The sequence below is a fragment of the Rattus norvegicus genome, chromosome 16 (genome assembly GCF_036323735.1).
Source record: "Rattus norvegicus strain BN/NHsdMcwi chromosome 16, GRCr8, whole genome shotgun sequence".
NCBI classification, from domain to species: domain Eukaryota; kingdom Metazoa; phylum Chordata; class Mammalia; order Rodentia; family Muridae; genus Rattus; species Rattus norvegicus.
The window spans coordinates 6,822,284-6,840,890 of record NC_086034.1 but is presented as its reverse complement, the minus strand read 5'-3'; the positions used below and the strand labels follow the sequence as shown (position 1 = coordinate 6,840,890).

The following is an 18,607-nucleotide window of genomic DNA, read 5'->3' as shown; positions in this document are numbered from 1 at the left end:
GCTTCACAAGCAGGGGTCCTGCACAGCACCGTCCAGTGTTTCGTGGAGAAGCTCCCACCATATCAGCTGAGGGCTCTGTCAGCCCCTCACCCAGCTGTATTTGAGCTGTAATAAAACCATTCTGCTTAGGTTTCAGTAGGGTTCTGTGAATCACATTCTGGGACTTTCAGAGCTTTGATATATAAAATTGTCAAGATCAAGAAAGCCAGGTTTGGCAATGCACTGTGTAGTCCCGAGGTAGCAGTAGAAGCAGAAGGATCTGGAGTTCAGGGTTATCCTCAGCTGCATGGCAAGTTCAAGGCCAGCCTGGACTACATGACCCCATAAGGTGTAGCCTGTGAGAGGTCTGTATTGACAACCAATTGACATATGCCAAAAGGATGACGTACAGAGAGAATTTAGCTTTCTAGAGAATGACAACCCCTCCAAGCACAGAGCACAGTTACCACATTGGTTTCCTTAGTTTTATCAAGACTCCACGCCCTCAGAAGTTACATATGTTTAGACAACAAAGCCCATTCTTTTGAGCTTTTTAGGTTTTTATCTTTGCTGTCCTGTTGAAGACATTATTGGATGCTCTTTCTCCGCTCTGATCATGCTGGGCTGCTTTTGATCAGAGATGCGGATTGGAAAGTAGTTGTCTGGGCATCTCTCACGGCATGCAGCACGGGCTGGCTGTCATCGAGGCACAGTCATAGACGGAGACTTTTCAGCATTCTGAGGAACCACCTAGAAATAGGCCTCAGAGGAGTGGGGGAGGCGTTTTTTCTTGTAACCAGCTGGAAAAGTTCAGTGATTTACCCAGGGTTCACAGCTAAGTAGATCACCAGCCCCAAGTCTTGAACACAGTCCACTATGGTGATGTTTCTATCAGTGGTTTGGTATTTTTTAATTTGGATAATAAATGCTTGTTTTTCCTCTCTGATATTGAAAATTTCTTACAGAGAACGTCCACTTTTAAGTAAAAATTTCAGTTTTAAGAAAAGAAATTGCTTTAGAAAGAATGATATCTTCATAGTTTATTTTCACTTTAGGTACAACTTGCCAATCATAATCTTGGTAGTGAACAATAATGGAATTTACCAAGGTTTTGATGCTGACACCTGGGGGAAAATATTAAATTTTCAAGGAACTGCTACAACGTGAGTAACTCGAAATAGTTACTATATTATGTCTATAACTGTATTATGTCTATAACTGTATTATGTCTATAACTGTATTATGTCCATAACTGTATTATGTCTGTGTTTAGTTTGTCTTTTAACAGTGTGCTGTGTTGCAATGCACCTCAGTATCGTACACTTGGTTAGTTCTTCAGGCCTTTAAAGGGCAGAAACCATCTCTTCATGGTTCCTTTTTATACAACTACCCATGACTGTTGATCGTTTACAATCAGGGAACCAGCAAAGACTCAGAGCGAGCTCTGTGATGCCTTCACTTAGGTAACAGTAGTTCTGTTACTGACACCACACTAGGGAGGACGGTTGATGCTCTATTAGTCAAGGTTCTCTCAAGGAACAGAAATCATGAGTGTATATAAGAACCAGCATATGTTACAAGGGAGTTTATCAGTGTGCTTTAAAGGTGGTAGCATGTCTGGCTAGTCCAACAATGGCTGTCTCCCAGCAGAAGAACCCACTAGTTGTTCAGTCCACACGGCAGGTCTTTAGTCTGTGTTGGAATCCTGATGAAGCAGCCTCTCATGCCACTGAAGGACTGCTTCAGCAGCAGAAGCTGATGGACTTTCGAGCAAGAGTGAGGACAAGCAGACAGAGAGCTCCCTTCTCCCACGTCCGACAGGGGTGCCCAGACTGAGATGATCCCACCAGAAATGATCCAATCAGAGAAGTCTCTCACAGGTGTGCCCAGATGCCTGGGTGTTAGTTGATTTCAGATGTAGTCAAGGTGACAGCCAAGCTTAGCCATCACAGTGCTGGCCTGTTACTTATAACTTAAAGATCTTCCTTTCTTCACCACAAAGCTAAACCTTCATTATATGATGGCAGAGTCAAACATAAGACTGTTAGAACTGGCCATGGGTACACAGATAAAAGTTTCCGAGACAGCCGAGGATGAAGAAGAGCACTGGTGTTTTCATTTATGTTCCACAGTTGTTTTCACATGGCCATTCATATTAGTTACTTCATTGCTGTGATAAAATACCACAACCAAGGCAACTTAGGGAAAAAGAAGTTTAATCAGGCTACAGCTTAGTTTCTGATGGTGGACAAAACGAAGCATGGAGCAGCCCTGAGAGCTCACACTGTGAACCACAGGGAGGAGACACAGAGCACACTGGGAATGGCATCTTTTGAAACCTCAAAGCCTGCTCCCAGTAATAGACCTCCTCCAACAAGGCCACACCTCCTCCAATGAGGCCCCACCTCCTCCAACAAGGCCACACCTCCTCCAGCAAGGCCACACCTCCTAATCCTTCCCAACCAGTTCCACCTACTGAGGACCAAGCATTCAAACATGGGAGCCTCTGGCGGCCATTTTCATTCAGACCACCACAGCATGCCTTTTCTTTGCCTTCGTTATAGTTGATTATATAGACTGTGCTGACAGGTGGAGTAGCTCCTAATCCCATGTTACTACTTACATTTAGTTGAAAGTGAAAAGTTCAGTTTCTAGACTGAGGATGTGCACAACACCCTGAGTTTGACTCCCAGTATTTCTTATCTTGGATATGCTGTGGCACACGTGTAATCTTCTTATTAGAGGCAAGAAGATCAAAAGTTCAAGGTCATCCTTAGCTACATAGCACATGTCTTAGTTATGGTTTCACTGCTGTGAACAGACACCATGACCAAGGCAACTCTTCTAAGGAACAACATTTAATTGGGGCTGGCTTACAGGTTCAGAGGTTCAGTTCATTATCATCGAGGCAGGAGCATGGCAGCATCCAGGCAGGCATGGTGCAGGAGGAGCCGAGAGTTCAACATCTTGATCTGAATGGTAACCAGGAAGACACTGGCATCCTCATGCAGCTAGGAGGAGGCTTTCAAAGCCCGCCCCTACAGTGGACACACTTCCTCCAAGCAGGCCACATCTACTCCAACAAGAACACACTTCCTAGTAGTGCCACTCCCTGGCCAAGCATATTCAAATCACTACAGCAAGTGTAGGCCAGTTTGAATTACATAAAACCCTGTTTCTTATTTTAAAAGAAAAAAAAATTCAGTTTCTCTCATCTTAATAGCTGAGAGGTTGTTGATAGTTGATGGCTCTGTGGCTGACGCCCTCTTCTGGCTTCCTTGGGCACTGCACACGTGTGGTACCCAAACGACTTGCCAGTATAACACCACATAAAATAAAAATAAATCTTTTGTTGCCAAAAAAGTTGGCACACACCTTTAATCCCAGTACTCAAGAGGCAGAGGCAGAGGCAGAGGCAGGGAGATCTCTGAGTTTGAGACCAGCCAGCCTGGTCTACAGAGTGAGTTCTGGGACAGTCAGGGCTACCCAAAAAAAACCCATCTTAATCAATCAATCAATACATAAATAAAACATTTTTTAAAAATCCAATTTCTTGGTTTAGTTAAATCTCAAGTGCTCCTAGTAACAGGTAATGTGTGGCCAGCATACTGTAAGTCATCTGTCATGATAGGAAGTTCTCTGAGATGTTGCTATATAAACATAAATATACAGGGAACCGCAGTGGAGTGACAAACACATGTAGTCCTCCTACTCTTTCTGGAGGCTGAGACAAGAGGACCACTCAAGCCGATGAGTCCAAAATATATCAAGACCCCATCACACACACACACACACACACACACACACACACAGATTCAATAGAAATATGGGGGAAACCTGGGAGGCTGAGACGGGAAGATTCAGAGTCGAGGTTACCAACCTGAGCTATGTAGTAAGTTCCAGTTCAGTCTGCTACATAGCAAGGCCCTGTCCCAAAGCAAGCAAGGACAATCGGGGTTCAGTTTTGTGTACCGACCACCTCAGCTCTGATGGTGTTATTTCCATACGATGCCCTCAGCTGGGTCTGTAGGTGAAGAGCCAGCTGTACCAGAGAACAAGAAACATGGGTGAGGGGCTGGAGAGATGGCTCAGGGGTTAAGAGCACTGACTGCTCTTCCAGAGGTCCTGAGTTCAATTCCCAGCAACTACATTGTGGCTCACAACCATCTGTAATGGGACCTGGTGCCCTCTTCTGGTGTGTCTGAGGACAGTGACAGTGTACTCATATGCATATAATAATGCATAAAAATCTTTTTAAAAAAGAAAGAAGGAAGGAAGGAAGGAAGGAGGGAAGATGGGCCAGATTGCTCTGTAACATTGCCAGTCAGCACCCTGACGACTTACGTGACCACACATACCACAGCCCACAGACTTAGTACCCCTTTGAGAAACGCCGAATCTGTCTGGATCTCGTGGACACTAAAGTGAGTGTCAGCAAGACCCAAAGCCTGTGCAAAGCCAAGACTCCGTTACCGTGCAGACGGCTGTTTAAAGTGCTATCCTAGGGCTGTGGGATATCGTCTTTAAGGCTGCATACAGTCCAGTGGCCAACTTACTGTTTGGTTGGGTTTGGTTCGATTGGTTTGGTTGGTTGGTTTTGCCCTACAGGGAAGAAGAACTACATTTTTAAAAATCTATCAGGAAAAAAAAAAGGCCAGCATGGCGGTGCCCGCCTTTACTAGCCATCTGCGAACTGTCGGCTCATGGCGCATTAGCTGTGAAAGATATCATCACCGGCAGACAGGGCTGCAGCTTCTTTTAGTAATAAAAGGCCTGCAGTTCAGCTAACTCAAAGGTGCCTGAAAATCCTGAGGTGGAGCAGAGGAAGGACAAGGACAAGGACATGTGTGTTCCGTACTGCTGTCACACACTGCTGTCAAACACTGCTGTCACACACTGCTGTCACACACTGCTGTAACGCACTGCTGTCATACACTGCTGTCACACACTGCTGTCACGCACTGCTGTTACACACTGCTGTCACACATTGCTGTCATACACTACTGTCATACACTGTTACACACTGCCGTCACACACTGCTGTCACACACTGCTGTCACACACTGCTGTCATACACTGTCACACACTGCCGTCACACACTGCTGTCATACACTACTGTCATACACTACTGTCATACACTGTTACACATTGCTGTCACACACACTGCTGTCACACACTGCTGTATACACTGCTGTCACACACTGCTGTCATACACTTACACACTGCTGTCATACACTGCTGTTACACTGTCACACACTGCTGTCACACACTGCTGTCATACACTGCTGTCACACACTGCTGTCACACACTGCTGTCACACACTGCTGTTACACACTGCTGTTACACACTGCTGTTACACACACTGCTGTTCTGGAAGAAAAGTATGTCCTGTGGGTCCACTTAAGGTTTTTGCAGACAATCTTGGGAAATTCTTTGTTTCTAGAAGCTTCAAGATTTTAATTTTGCTGCCTTACAACTTGCTTTTCAGAATCCCTCCAATGTGTCTGCTTCCAAACTCACACTACGAGCAGGTCATGACTGCATTTGGAGGCAAAGGGTATTTTGTACAAACGCCAGAAGAGCTCCAAGACTCGCTGAGGCAGGCTCTGAAAGACACAAGTAAACCGTGTCTTATCAACATCATGATTGAACCACAAAGTACTCGGAAGGCCCAGGTAGGTCCAGTTGCTAGGCAGAAGGGAGGAAATGTATGTTCTCTGGGGCTCCTTCCTGAAAGGCGTGCTCACACAGGCCAGGCCGGCTGAGCTTGTTTCTGAGTTTGGCAGCTTTGTTTGCTTATTTGTTGAGCTGTTTCTGTGTGTGTTGTTTAGAGTAACAGGTGAGCGAGTCCAAGCTGTCCTCATCCCACAGAGCTTACCATTCAGTAGGGGAAGTGGACAGTAGGCTACCTCAAACTCCATGCTATGTGACAGAGCACAGGACCAGGAGGACGGGGTTGATGTTCAGCAAGTGTGAATGAAGAAATACACTGTTCTAGGAAATCTCATTGGTGCTTGAACTGCGAGCAGTGATGATTAGCAGAGAGGAGATGGAAAGAGGGCTGGGGCTCTGAATCAAGAGGCAGCTGGCCAGTTGGAGGAGCTGAAGGGAAACAAAAAATGCAGTGAGCACAGTGTGGACGAGTCTTCAGCCAGTGGTGTGTGCAGCCGGTGGGTCTGTGCAATTGCAGTCAACTTAGTCCCTGTGACCTCTAATGGGTATCGATGCAGTAGCTACAATAGTGAGCTAGTCGTCAAGGTGTGCCGGTGATGTCACCCTTCCATCTCAGGGTAAGCTGATTTCCTTTCTTAATCTGTGTACAGTGGACCTTCCACCTGCTTGCTCTGTCTCGAATACCTGTCCCCCATGAGTCCACTCTGCCTATCAGCCTCTCTTCAGAGCAGAAATCTACTCAATCATTCGTTCCCTCTCCCCTCTCCTTTCCCTGCCCCAGCATGTGTGTATGTATGTGGTCTATGTGCACATGTTCACGTATGTGTGTGCACACATGTGCGATGACTACGTAAGCCAGAAGCTGACCTCAGATGTCTTCCTTGATTGTGTTTTGCTTTCTTATTTCCCGGGGCCAGGGTCTTTTCCTAAACCCAGAGCTCACTGCTACGACTAAGTTACCCCAGAGGGGTCTCAGCTTCCCCTCCCAAGCTCTGAAGCCACACGCACTGCTGTGGTGCCAGGGGTCTGAACTCCAGTCCATACAGCAAGCACTTTGTCCATGAAGCCACTTTCCAGTCCCCCTCACGGTTCTTATGAACCATCAATAAAATAATAAAGCAACGAGTTTGGAAACCGTCAGGTACATAGACTTCTGAAAGTCCGTTTGTGTAAACGTAGACATGGGAGTCCTCAGAACTTACATTAGAGCTGGGGAAAGACGCTGAGAACAGGACCTGCTGGTCATGCAGATGGACATGGAGTGGGTTAGGAGGAGCAGGCGGTGGCATTGGCAGGGATCCTTACAGTCCTTTAAAGGTTGCTTCAACGTCTGATGCACAGTCAGTTCCTGTGGGCATCACTTGCATATTTCGGAAAAGTATAAATTATCACCCCATTTGTAGTTCTGTATGGTTATCCTTATATCCAATCCTTTAACATTTTTATCTTCACTCCGGTGGGGTTCTGACATGATTTCACTTTCAAGTTGTTATTTTTTTTTATTGAGTATCTCTCACCATTTGCCATCGACTCACAATGGCTGGCTGCTTCCCGCTTTCTGCAGGGATGTCTAAGTCTCTATAGTAACCTGTGTCTGGGCCCAGAGGGGTGGGCAGCGTTAGTGAACTGGTCTCACTAATTAATTTTCAGCTCTTTTTGACTAAACCAAGCACAAACCTTTCTTTACCACAGTTGTATAGTTCTTCTAGGTCTCACAGGGATTACAGTGAGGACATAGTATAATACAGCCATTTCTGAATGCTGTCTCTTTTTCCCTCTAGGATTTTCACTGGCTCACCCGTTCCAACATATGAATAAACTACTTGGCGTTTTTTGAGGCATTTTCTCTTTCCTACAAGGTAGAATTACCTTTTCATAGCAAAATTACCACAATGCTAACATTGTATTTAAAAATACACTTTAAATTGTCTTTTATAGTAAAGAAATTGATTAAAGCTGTCATTATTTGTTATGACTTTGGATTTTTTAAAAAACGTACGTTGATATTCTGCTTGCTTGTATGGGTGTGCGAAGGTGTCAGGTCCCCTGGAACTGGAGTTACAGACAGTGGGAATTGAACCTGGGTCCTCTGAAAGAGCAGCCATGCTCATAAACACTGAGCCATCTCTCCAGCCCCTGATTTTTGGATCTTAAATAGTTGCAAAGGCTTCTATGCTAAAGGCTTGGTCAACAGCTCCTGGCACTGATGGATGGGGGAGTGGGGTCACTGGGCACTAGGACCAAGCATGATGCCCTCCTCAAGCCATATACCATGAGGTGAGCCAGCCCTCTCATGACTTCCCTGTTATGATGGACCCCAGCCCCAAAAGCAAAAGGGTGACCATGGACTGGAACGTTCACAGCTGAGCAAGGGCTGAAAAGATGACTCCTCGGTTAGAGCACAAACTACTCTAGCAGAAGATGTGTTTGGTCTTAGCAGCACTGGTTCACCACTGCCTCTAATTGCAAGTGCAGGGACTCCAGGGGGAGTCAATGCCGTCAGCTTCCTTTGGCACCTACACTCTCATCCATATACCCACATGGGAGTTCACATACACACAAGTTAAAGGAAAATAAAGCCTAAGGCCTACAAAGCTGCGAACCAAAATAAATATTTCTCCCTTTCCAGTTGATTTTCTCTAGTATTTTGTCAAGAGATAGAGACTGACCAACAGTATCCCATCACATAAATAACCAAATGACAGCATCGTAAGTGTCTGACTGCCAAGTTACACACCGGTTTCCTTTTATGTAAATCCAAGTTAATTTCCCAAGTTAAAGCTGTATCCTTTAAAGTCATTTTCTGGAGAAAGCCATGGAAGCTATGAAAATGGTGTAGCGTTCGGAGCTCCTGAGCTCTCTCTGCTGCAGTGTGGGCTCCTGCTGTTTTGTATTTTAGCTCTGGTGACTTGGTTCTAATCTCAGTTGTCGTGGAGCTTGCCCTGTAGTTGAGGAGTTGAATGTTTTCCCTGGGAAGGACTTTCTGATCCAGACAAGTCACCCAACCTCCAAACCAACGACCGGAGCTTAGCTACCTTGTGCATGCGTGCTACACAGACGCCCACAAAATTATCCACGGTACACTGTCATGTGCCACGCAAGGACGTTTTGGTCATTGACAGACTGCACAATGATAGTGTTGCCTTACGATTATAAGGGAGCTAAAAAATCTCTCTTACCAGCCTGAGTCACCCTGAGAGCTCAAGATGAGCCTCAGCTGCTTAAGGAGAGACGGCCTCCAAATCGCCAGGCTGGAGATTGGCTCAAGTAGCTTGCTAGCCTCGAACACACCAAGCCTGAGCTCAGTATCCTCAGTGCCACCGAGGATAAATAAATAAATGATAATCGAGCAGAAAGAAATCAGGCAAATAGGTCAGAGCATAAACGCACTTGCCTTGCAGAGTTTGATCTCTAAAGCCTACATAAATGTAGAGGGGAGTCTACAAAGCTGACCTCTGACCTCTACACATTGGCTGTAGCACACACGTACCCACATACATGCATGCACTCACACACAGATAATAGCTTTTTAAAGACAGAATCGTGGCATTAGGCCGTGCATGCAAACTGGGTTTACACAACTATGGGGAAATGACAATGGAGCTTGGAATTAAAGGCTTTTAACATGGGTTTCACAGGTTTAATCTAGTGATGGAAGTATTTTTATATCATTTTTGTCTTCTAGAAAATGTTAAAAAGTGAGCTGGGCAGTGGTGACACATGACTTTAATCCTAGCACTCAGGATGTAGAGACAGCCAGATCTTTGTGAGTTCAAGGTCAGCCTGGTCTACAGAGCAAGTTCTAGGATATCCAGAGCTACACAGAAGAACCCGGTCTCGGAAAAAAACAAAGAAACAAACAAAACAAACAAACAAAAAACAAAGATAGATAAATCAATCTATCTATCAACCAATCAATCAATAAATGCCCAATAACAAAAAGAAAATGTTGAAAGTGTTTTTGCAGTTGCTGGGAATTGAATCTCTAAGACTTCATACATGCTAAGCAAAGAGTCTACCACAGAGCTATTTCTCTCGCTAAAAGTAAACATTTTTTAAAAATCAGAACTATATTTTAAAATATTAGAATAGGAGGCTGGAGAGATGGCTCTGAGTCAGCTACTCTTACAGAGTTCCTAGGTTCGGTGCCCGCACCCACATCGAGCTCACAACTGTCTATGCTCAGTTTCACGGGACCCACTGCCCTCTGCTGGCCTCCAGGGAACCAGGTGTACACACTGTACGCATAGATAAATGCAGGGCTTGAATCAAAATGATGATGATGATGGTGGTGGTGATAATGAATAGAACTAAAATATTAAAAGTGGATATACTGTTATTTTCAGAGTTTTTTCATGAATCAGAGCACAAGACTTTCTATCAAAATTCAGGTTCTATGTATTACACTAGGTTTGCCTGCATTGGCTAACTTAGTACCAGATTCCACCTCAGTGTGGGAAATAGCTAGGTTTAGATGAGAACCCAGAGTTTTGCACTAAGCAGTGTATGGCCCTGACAGGGCCCTGATCCAAGCAGGTTGATGTAGTTTTAGATGTAGCGAGCCCAAAGTGCATAGGCAGAATCACAGAGGAGCGTTTGGCTTGGGTAGCCCACGTAACCTCAGTGGGCACCTGCCTGACAGCCAAATGTGATAAAAAGTCTTGACACAGGTTATGTGGAGGGCTTAGTATGTGCTTAGTATGTTTTCGTTTAACTGTATAACTCAGCTAGATATAATTAGGAGTAAATATATCCCCTTTTCTGTGTTATCCTTAGAAGAAAAAAATGTTGGCTAATTAACAGTCTGGCCAGCAGAGGTCAGTCTGCACTAATCCAAGAACACACCTGCTCACCCACTCCTGGTTTATTTTGTAAAACAACCTTGGGGTTGGGGATTTAGCTCAGTGGTACACCGCTTGCCTAGCAAGCACAAGGCCCTGGGTTCGGTCCCCAGCTCCGAAAAAAAGAAAAAAAAAAAAAACAAAACAAACAAACAAAAAAAAAACCCAACCTTGTACTTAGTTGTGTTACTTTGTTTTATTCTATCATCGAGTTACTTCTCAGAAGGGCAAAATTTTGAGAAATTCTCTCTAGTTGTATGTACCTGTAATCCCAGGACGCAGGAGGATAGACCGTTAGAATCTTAAATTCGAGGTTGGCCTGAGCTATATAGTAAGACCCTTTGTCTCAAAAACAAAGCTCCTTTAATATGAGTCGGTTTGTTGATAATCAACAATCATAAATAACATTCAGCATGGTAGCACGCCTCTTCAGTCTCAGCACTCAGGGAAGCAGAGGTAGGCAGAGCTCTGAGTTTCAAAGCCTCGGATTACAGGCCAACCAGAGCTAATGTAGTGACCCTGTCCGAAAAACAAAGTCTCAGACATTCTCCTCTGATGGCCCAGTAGCGTCTGCTTACACAGTCCTGGTGATGACTCAGATGTGGTCTTGTGGATCAGTTCCTCTCCCGCTGTGCTCATGGGGCTATTTGGGGAGCCCAAAAGCTACCCAAAGCCCTAATGTTTTGCCTGGCACAGAGAATGCACTGTCCTTTGGAAAGGCGTTCCCTCAGCAAGGAGCACAGCTGTAATCTAGCAGTGATTCAGGATGAAGCGTAGTGGCTTCTTTTTGAAGTAAGTGGTTCTTCCTTCCATGTACAGTAGATATTTTCAGGAAAGTGGGTCACCGTGTCTGCAGGGTTTCACTAAGTAAGAGTTGTATGACAACTCATAGTAAAAACCAGATCTTGGACATTGTGTGAGGTCAATAGATTTGCCCCCCCCCCCTTAGGGAAAAGTCTCAAGTTCAGTACAAGAAAATGATAACCCTCGGAACGCCAAAGGAAAAGAAATCAAAGTAAAAGTAACTTAGCCTGCCATCCCTACCCACCTCTCCTTTGGCAAGACCCTGCCATTGGCTGAGCCTGGAACTCAGTATGTACTTCAGGCTGGCTTCAAACTTATAATCCTCCTGCCTCCACCCCCCAAGTGCTCGGTAGTTTTTAAGAGAGGCAGTGGGGCAGCACTGCATCGCTATGAAGAAGGTCGTGAGATAAATGCAAACTTCGACTGCACTAGAGCACCATGGGAGTGTATGAAGACGCCTGAAAACATTCTAGTTGGAAATATGGCAGGAAGGAAACCTGCCCTCCCTGCCCGAAGTAGGGAGTGGAGCGCATGCTGAGGAAGGGTGAACCACTGGGGGTTGTCTGTTTGGTGATTGCTGTCACTAAGCTAAAACTGAGTCATGTGGAAGCGAGCAACTGATGGCCCGCCACGCTCTACCTGTAGAAGGAACAGTGAAGACCACCATGGATCCAGCTCTGACAGGCACCACTGCCCCTGCTTGACATGGATCCAGCTCTGACAGGCACCACTGCCCCTGCTTGAAGATTACACTGGACAATCTTCCATCTTCCCTCCTCCTCGTGACCTTTTGTCCAGAAAAAAGGGATCGCTAGTCAACAAATCCACTGCAAATTCAGCACTAACCCCTCCAGTTAAGGAGCAAGGAAAGGCACACCTAGAAATTGCACTGTCTCCAGTGTGAAGGGAAGCTTGCACGTTTGGCCCATAGCATGGAAATAGCCACAGATCCAAGATCCATCATTTCTTCCTGCTGTCGCTGGAGCCGGCTCTGTGGTGTGGTTAGTCTCCACCCGAGTGGGGTTTTTCTCCTGAGGCTTGTTCTCTTGGCCCCCAAGTGTTCCTGATGGCGGCCTCCCCCCTCATGGTCAAGGGAGAGTCAGGAAGCTCAGTGTGGTTTCACCCCAGCTGCAGCTTAGCTCCTGCTACTTTTGCTGTGAGAGCTGTGTACCAACACCCATCCTATCCCACAGGACTTCTGCACAGCTGCCTGCTCTCTAGTGCCCAGGCTACACTGTTAGCATCTCTGAGCCGCACACGGGAAGTTAACTCCCATCTCTCCCTGTTTGTGAGCACCTGTGTGGCCCAGGTCACCTCCCCCATCCGTTTGATCAGCCCCATGGTGACTAAGGTTACATCAGGCAAACAGCAACAGAGTATCACTGTCCCCTGAAGGAAGAGACTCAGGAGACTTACATCACCTGAAGCCACAGCTGATTTTTTTTTTCCCTTCGGAGCTGGGGACCGAACCCAGGGCCTTGCGGTTGCTAGGCAAGCGCTCTACCACTGAGCCAAATCCCCAACCCCCACAGCTGATTTTTTAATAAGTACAGAGGTGATGGATCACCTATCGTCAAAGAACCAAAAACCTGTCCTAATGCCTGGATATTGAATAAACCCCACAATGCTAGGGGCAGAGGCTGGGGCAGGTGAGGCCCCAAATTAATTGAAGTTTAGGTTTCTACCTTGGCAAAATAGAGTTCAGATTTTAAGTTCAATTGTGACAATAAATGTTGCTTTCACATTTAAGGGCTAAAGTCTGGATTTTATCCTTACGACATTCATTTAAAAAAAAAAAGCTGTTACACCATTCCTGTATCCACACTCTCCGTTGGCCCCTCCCATTCCCTCACCCTGCCACCCTCTGTTCTTCTTTCACACAGGTTTTTGCTTTTTTATTTTTGTTTTGTGATTCTTTGTACTCAGTTTTTTTTTCTTTCATGAACTGACAGTCAAGAAGCCTTTATGGGTCTGACCTCGGTCCTTGTGTAGCCTGTGTTCTTGTGGGGGTGCTAACAGAGCAGAGACTGACTCTGATTTCTTTTGCCTGTTTTTGGAACCCTTTTCCTCCTCCTGGGTTGCCTTGTCCAGCCTTAATATGAGGGCAGTTGCCTAGTCTTACTGCAGCTTGATAGTCACGGCTGGGTGATAACCTTCGGAGGCCTGCCCTTTTCCTGAAAGAAAATAGGGGAGTGGTTAGGGGGGAGAAGTGGGGGCTAGGAAAAGAGAAGGAAGGGGAAACTGTGGTCAGGATGTAATGTGTGAGAGAGGAGGCGAGGGGAGACTAGGAGATGTACCACATGCCACAGAGATACGTGAGACAACGCTCAGACCTCAAGCAGAGAGCATTACTGAATTAGTGTTTGACAGAAGGAAAAGGTGACGCTGGGTAAACCCGTTCTGGGACAGGTCTTGGGTAGTGCGGGGCTGCCCCCGATTATCTCCAAGTGGTCCTGACAAAGTTCGAGGAGGATCCAGAATGGAGAACAGATAAACGAGGGCCACAAAGAGGAAACCTGGGGAAATCCTCTGCCTGGGCTTGGTTTACACAGGAAAAGTGAGCAGACGGCCACTGCAGATGAAGTTTGCCTTTACTGGGAGCAGAGCATCCCGGGAGGGGCAAGCCCTGGAGGTCAGTGCATCCAAATTACAGGAGGGAAAGGATGTAGTTTGAGTACAATATTCCTGCGTGGTCAAGTAAGGGGACGGACATGTGTGAAGTTTGGCGTCTTATTTATTTGTTACTTCGCTTTTTTGTTTGTTTTGTGTTTTGTTGTTGTTTAGGTTTTGCTTGGTTTTTGTTTGTCTTTGTTTTGGGTTTCTTAAGACAGGGTTTCTCTGTGTAAACCAGGCTGTCTTTGAACTCAGAGATCCACCTGCCTCTGTCTCCAAGTGCCGAGATCAAAGGCACGCACCACCACTGCCCCGCCTTCTATTAGAGAGCAATCTTCCAATTTCCTGAAGTCCTTGTTTTATTTGCTTCTCGTTGTTTGTCCTTCAGCAAGACTTTTAAGGTTTTTTTTTTTTTTTTTGGTTCTTTTTTTTGGAGCTGGGGACTGAACCCAGGGCCTTGTGCTTCCTAGGTAAGCGCTCTACCATTGAGCTAAATCCCCAGCCCCGACTTTTAAGGTTTTATGATGCTGACATTACAGAATTCCAGAACTTTTGTTAGCTTTGTTCCTGGACACACATCCGATGACTGACCTTCTGATCCTACCTCCTTCACCTTCTAAGAGCTGGGGTTACAGCACACGCCACTGCGCCCCATTTACCCATTGCTGGGAATGGAAGCCAGGGCTTTATGCATGACATACAGCCTCAGCCCTGAGGGGATTCTCTGGACACGTTTCCTTTCTCACCCTGGCTTGTACTCGAGAAGTCGGTGTACGCTTCTAGAGAGTCAGCACAACTCCTACCTGTGTCCCTCCTTCAGGAGCGAGAGATACCGAGAAGCCTCCAGTGATCACTTCCTGAGGCTGCAGAGTTTTCATACCGTTACAGTATAGATCTGAGAGCCCATAAGGGGGAGGAACCTTTAAAGAGTGGGGCCTAATTGGAGGAAGTGATGCCGTGGGAATATTTGTTCTTGAAGGGTGTATTAAGCCCTGACCCTTCCTCTAGTTTTGCTTCCTAGTCCCCAACCCCATCAGCTTTGCCCTATTATGTGCTCCCTAACAAATGCCCTACTTTGCCACAGATCCCCAAACAGTGGGGCCTACCGAGATAAATTGAGCCCTCAGAACCATCTGCTGAGACAATGTTTCTTTTGTTGATTTTTCTCAGGAATTTTATTACAGCATTGGGAAAGCTAGCTATCAAGTGTCTCCCCCAAAGGTACAGAAGGACATTGGGACTGAATTCCACCATTGCCAGTCAGTTGCTTGTTACCTACACTGCCTTCCTACCAGGCCTTGAGGCCAGCGATACAGGCAAACACCGAATAGCTCTGGGTGCTTGCTTGCTTGTGTTTCATTTTGTGGTTTGAGCCTTTAAAAATCTTGGCCAGCTTCCTTTGGTGAGTTTGCCAGGATGACAGTTTTACTTCCCCTTCCTCCATAGGAGGCACAAGTAAAGTAATGCACGTTCCCCTGAGAGACAAATGATAATGCATTGACTTAGCCTGGGTCCTTTTGAGAGACCAATGATAATGCATTGACTTAGCCCGGGTCCTTTTGAGAGGCCAATGATAATGCATTGACTTAGCCCGGGTCCTTTTGAGAGGCCATTGATAATGCATTGACTTAGCCAGGGTCCTCTTGAGAGGCCAATGATAATGCATTGGCTTTGCCAGGGTCCTCTTGAGAGGCCAATGATAATGCATTGGCTTTGCCAGGGTCCTCTTGAGAGGCCAATGATAATGCATTGACTTTGCCAGGGTCCTCTTGAGAGGCCAATGATAATGCATTGACTTAGCCAGGGTCCTCTTGAGAGGCCAATGATAATGCATTGACTTAGCCCGGGTCCTCTTGAGAGGCCAATGATAATGCATTGACTTAGCCCGGGTCCTCTTGAGAGGCCAATGATAATGCATTGACTTAGCCAGGGTCCTCTTGAGAGGCCAATGATAATGCATTGACTTAGCCAGGGTCCTCTTGAGAGGCCAATGATAATACATTGACTTTGCCAGGGTCCTCTTGAGAGGCCAAAGATAATGCATTGACTTAGCCAGGGTCCTCTTGAGAGGCCAATGATAATGCATTGACTTTGCCAGGGTCCTCTTGAGAGGTCAATAATAATGCATTGACTTAGCCAGGGTCCTCTTGAGAGGCCAATGATAATGCATTGACTTAGCCAGGGTCCTCTTGAGAGGCCAATGATAATGCATTGACTTAGCCAGGGTCCTCTTGAGAGGCCAATGATAATGCATTGACTTTGCCAGGGTCCTCTTGAGAGGCCAATGATAATGCATTGACTTAGCCAGGGTCCTCTTGAGAGGCCAATGATAATGCATTGACTTAGCCCGGGTCCTCTTGAGAGGCCAATGATAATGCATTGACTTAGCCCGGGTCCTTTTGAGAGGCCAATGATAATGCTTGACTTAGCCCGGGTCCTCTTGAGAGGCCAATGATAATGCATTGGCTTTGCCAGGGTCCTCTTGAGAGGTCAATGATAATGCATTGACGTAGCCAGGGTCCTCTTGAGAGGCCAATGATAATGCATTGAATTGCCAGGGTCCTCTTGAGAGGCCAATGATAATGCATTGACTTAGCCCGGGTCCTCTTGAGAGTCCAATGATAATGCATTGACTTACCCAGGTCCTCTTGAGAGGCCAATGATAATGCATTGACTTAGCCAGGGTCCTCTTGAGAGGCCAATGATAATGCATTGACTTTGCCAGGGTCCTCTTGAGAGGCCAATGATAATGCATTGACTTAGCCAGGGTCCTCTTGAGAGGCCAATGATAATGCATTGACTTAGCCAGGGTCCTCTTGAGAGGCCAATGATAATGCATTGACTTAGCCAGGGTCCTCTTGAGAGGCCAATGATAATGCATTGACTTAGCCCGGGTCCTCTTGAGAGGCCAATGATAATGCATTGACTTAGCGAGGGTCCTTTTGAGAGGCCAATGATAATCATTGACTTTGCCAGAATCCTCTTGAGAAGCCAATGATAATGCATTGACTTAGCCCGGGTCCTTTTGAGAGGCCAATGATAATGCATTGACTTAGCCCGGGTCCTTTTGAGAGGCCAATGATAATGCATTGACTTAGCCCGGGTACTCTTGAGAGGCCAATGATAATGCATTGGCTTTGCCAGGGTCCTCTTGAGAGGTCAATGATAATGCATTGACGTAGCCAGGGTCCTCTTGAGAGGCCAATGATAATGCATTGACTTAGCCCGGGTCCTCTTGTGAGGCCAATGATAATGCATTGGCTTTGCCAGGGTCCTCTTGAGAGGTCAATGATAATGCATTGACTTAGCCAGGGTCCTCTTGAGAGGCCAATGATAATGCATTGACTTTGCCAGGGTCCTCTTGAGAGGCCAATGATAATGCATTGACTTAGGCCGGGTCCTCTTGAGAGGCCAATGATAATGCATTGACTTAGCCAGGGTCCTCTTGAGAGGCCAATGATAATGCATTGACTTTGCCAGGGTTTCTTGAGAGGTCAATGATAATGCACTGACTTAGCCAGGGTACTCTTGAGAGGCCAATGATAATGCACTGACTTAGCCAGGGTCCTCTTGAGAGGCCAATGATAATGCATTGACTTTGCCAGGGTCCTCTAGAGAGGCCAATGATAGTGCATTGGCTTTGCCAGGGTCCTCTTGAGAGGTCAATGATAATGCATTGACTTAGCCAGGGTCCTCTTGAGAGGCCAATGATAATGCATTGACTTTGCCAGGGTCCTCTTGAGAGGCCAATGATAATGCATTGACTTAGGCCGGGTCCTCTTGAGAGGCCAATGATAATGCATTGACTTAGCCAGGGTCCTCTTGAGAGGCCAATGATAATGCATTGACTTTGCCAGGGTTTCTTGAGAGGTCAATGATAATGCACTGACTTAGCCAGGGTCCTCTTGAGAGGCCAATGATAATGCATTGACTTTGCCAGGGTCCTCTTGAGAGGCCAATGATAATGCATTGACTTTGCCAGGGTCCTCTTGAGAGGCCAATGATAATGCATTGACTTAGCCCGGGTCCTTTTGAGAGGCCAATGATAATGCATTGACTTAGTCCGGGTCCTCTTGAGGGGCCAATGATAATGCATTGACTTAGCCAGGGTCCTCTTGAGAGGTCAATGATAATGCATTGACTTAGCCAGGGTCCTCTTGAGAGGCCAATGATAATGCATTGGCTTTGCCAGGGTCCTCTTGAGAGGCCAATGATAATGCATTGACTTAGCCCGGGTCCTCTTGAGAGGCCAATGATAATGCACTGACTTAGCCAGGGTCCTCTTGAGAGGCCAATGATAATGCATTGACTTTGCCAGGGTCCTCTTGAGAGGTCAATGATAATGCACTGACTTAGCCAGGGTCCTCTTGAGAGGCCAATGATAATGCACTGACTTAGCCAGGGTCCTCTTGAGAGGCCAATGATAATGCATTGACTTTGAATGGGTCCTCTTGAGCGGCCAATGATAATGCGTTGACTTAGCCAGGGTCCTCTTGAGAGGCCAATGATAATGCATTGACTTAGCCAGGGTCCCCTTGAGAGGCCAATGATAATGCATTGACTTAGCCCGGGTCCTCTTGAGAGGCCAATGATAATGCATTGACTTAGCCCGGGTCCTTTTGAGAGGCCAATGATAATGCATTGACTTAGCCCGGGTCCTCTTGAGAGGCCAATGATAATGCATTGACTTAGCCAAGG

General features: G+C 46.3%; 2 protein-coding genes across 6 annotated transcripts in view; both read left to right on the top strand.

The window, feature by feature from the left end:
* The window catches only part of Hacl1 (2-hydroxyacyl-CoA lyase 1), a 38,118-nt gene extending 28,520 nt beyond the window's left edge, over positions 1 to 9,598 (top strand). Inside the window, exons 15-19 of one of the 5 annotated variants that reach the window (XR_010058324.1) lie at positions 1,035 to 1,142; positions 5,467 to 5,653; positions 5,977 to 6,268; positions 7,433 to 7,510; positions 9,337 to 9,598. Coding sequence is in view for 4 of the 5 variants with exons in the window: in XM_063275790.1 (XP_063131860.1) it covers positions 1,035 to 1,142; positions 5,467 to 5,743 (385 nt within the window). In the remaining variant the exon portion in view is untranslated. Of the gene's footprint in view, positions 1 to 1,034; positions 1,143 to 5,466; positions 7,624 to 9,336 lie in introns of those variants that run through there. The other 4 variants (XM_063275792.1, NM_053493.1, XM_063275791.1 and 1 more) reach the window with 4 other exon arrangements.
* Positions 9,599 to 10,398: 800 nt separating this feature from the next.
* The window catches only part of Colq (collagen like tail subunit of asymmetric acetylcholinesterase), a 92,242-nt gene continuing 84,033 nt past the window's right edge, over positions 10,399 to 18,607 (top strand). The window contains exon 1 of the mRNA XM_039094440.2: positions 10,399 to 13,928. The gene's annotated coding sequence lies outside the window, so the exon portion shown is untranslated. The remainder of the gene's footprint in view (positions 13,929 to 18,607) is intronic.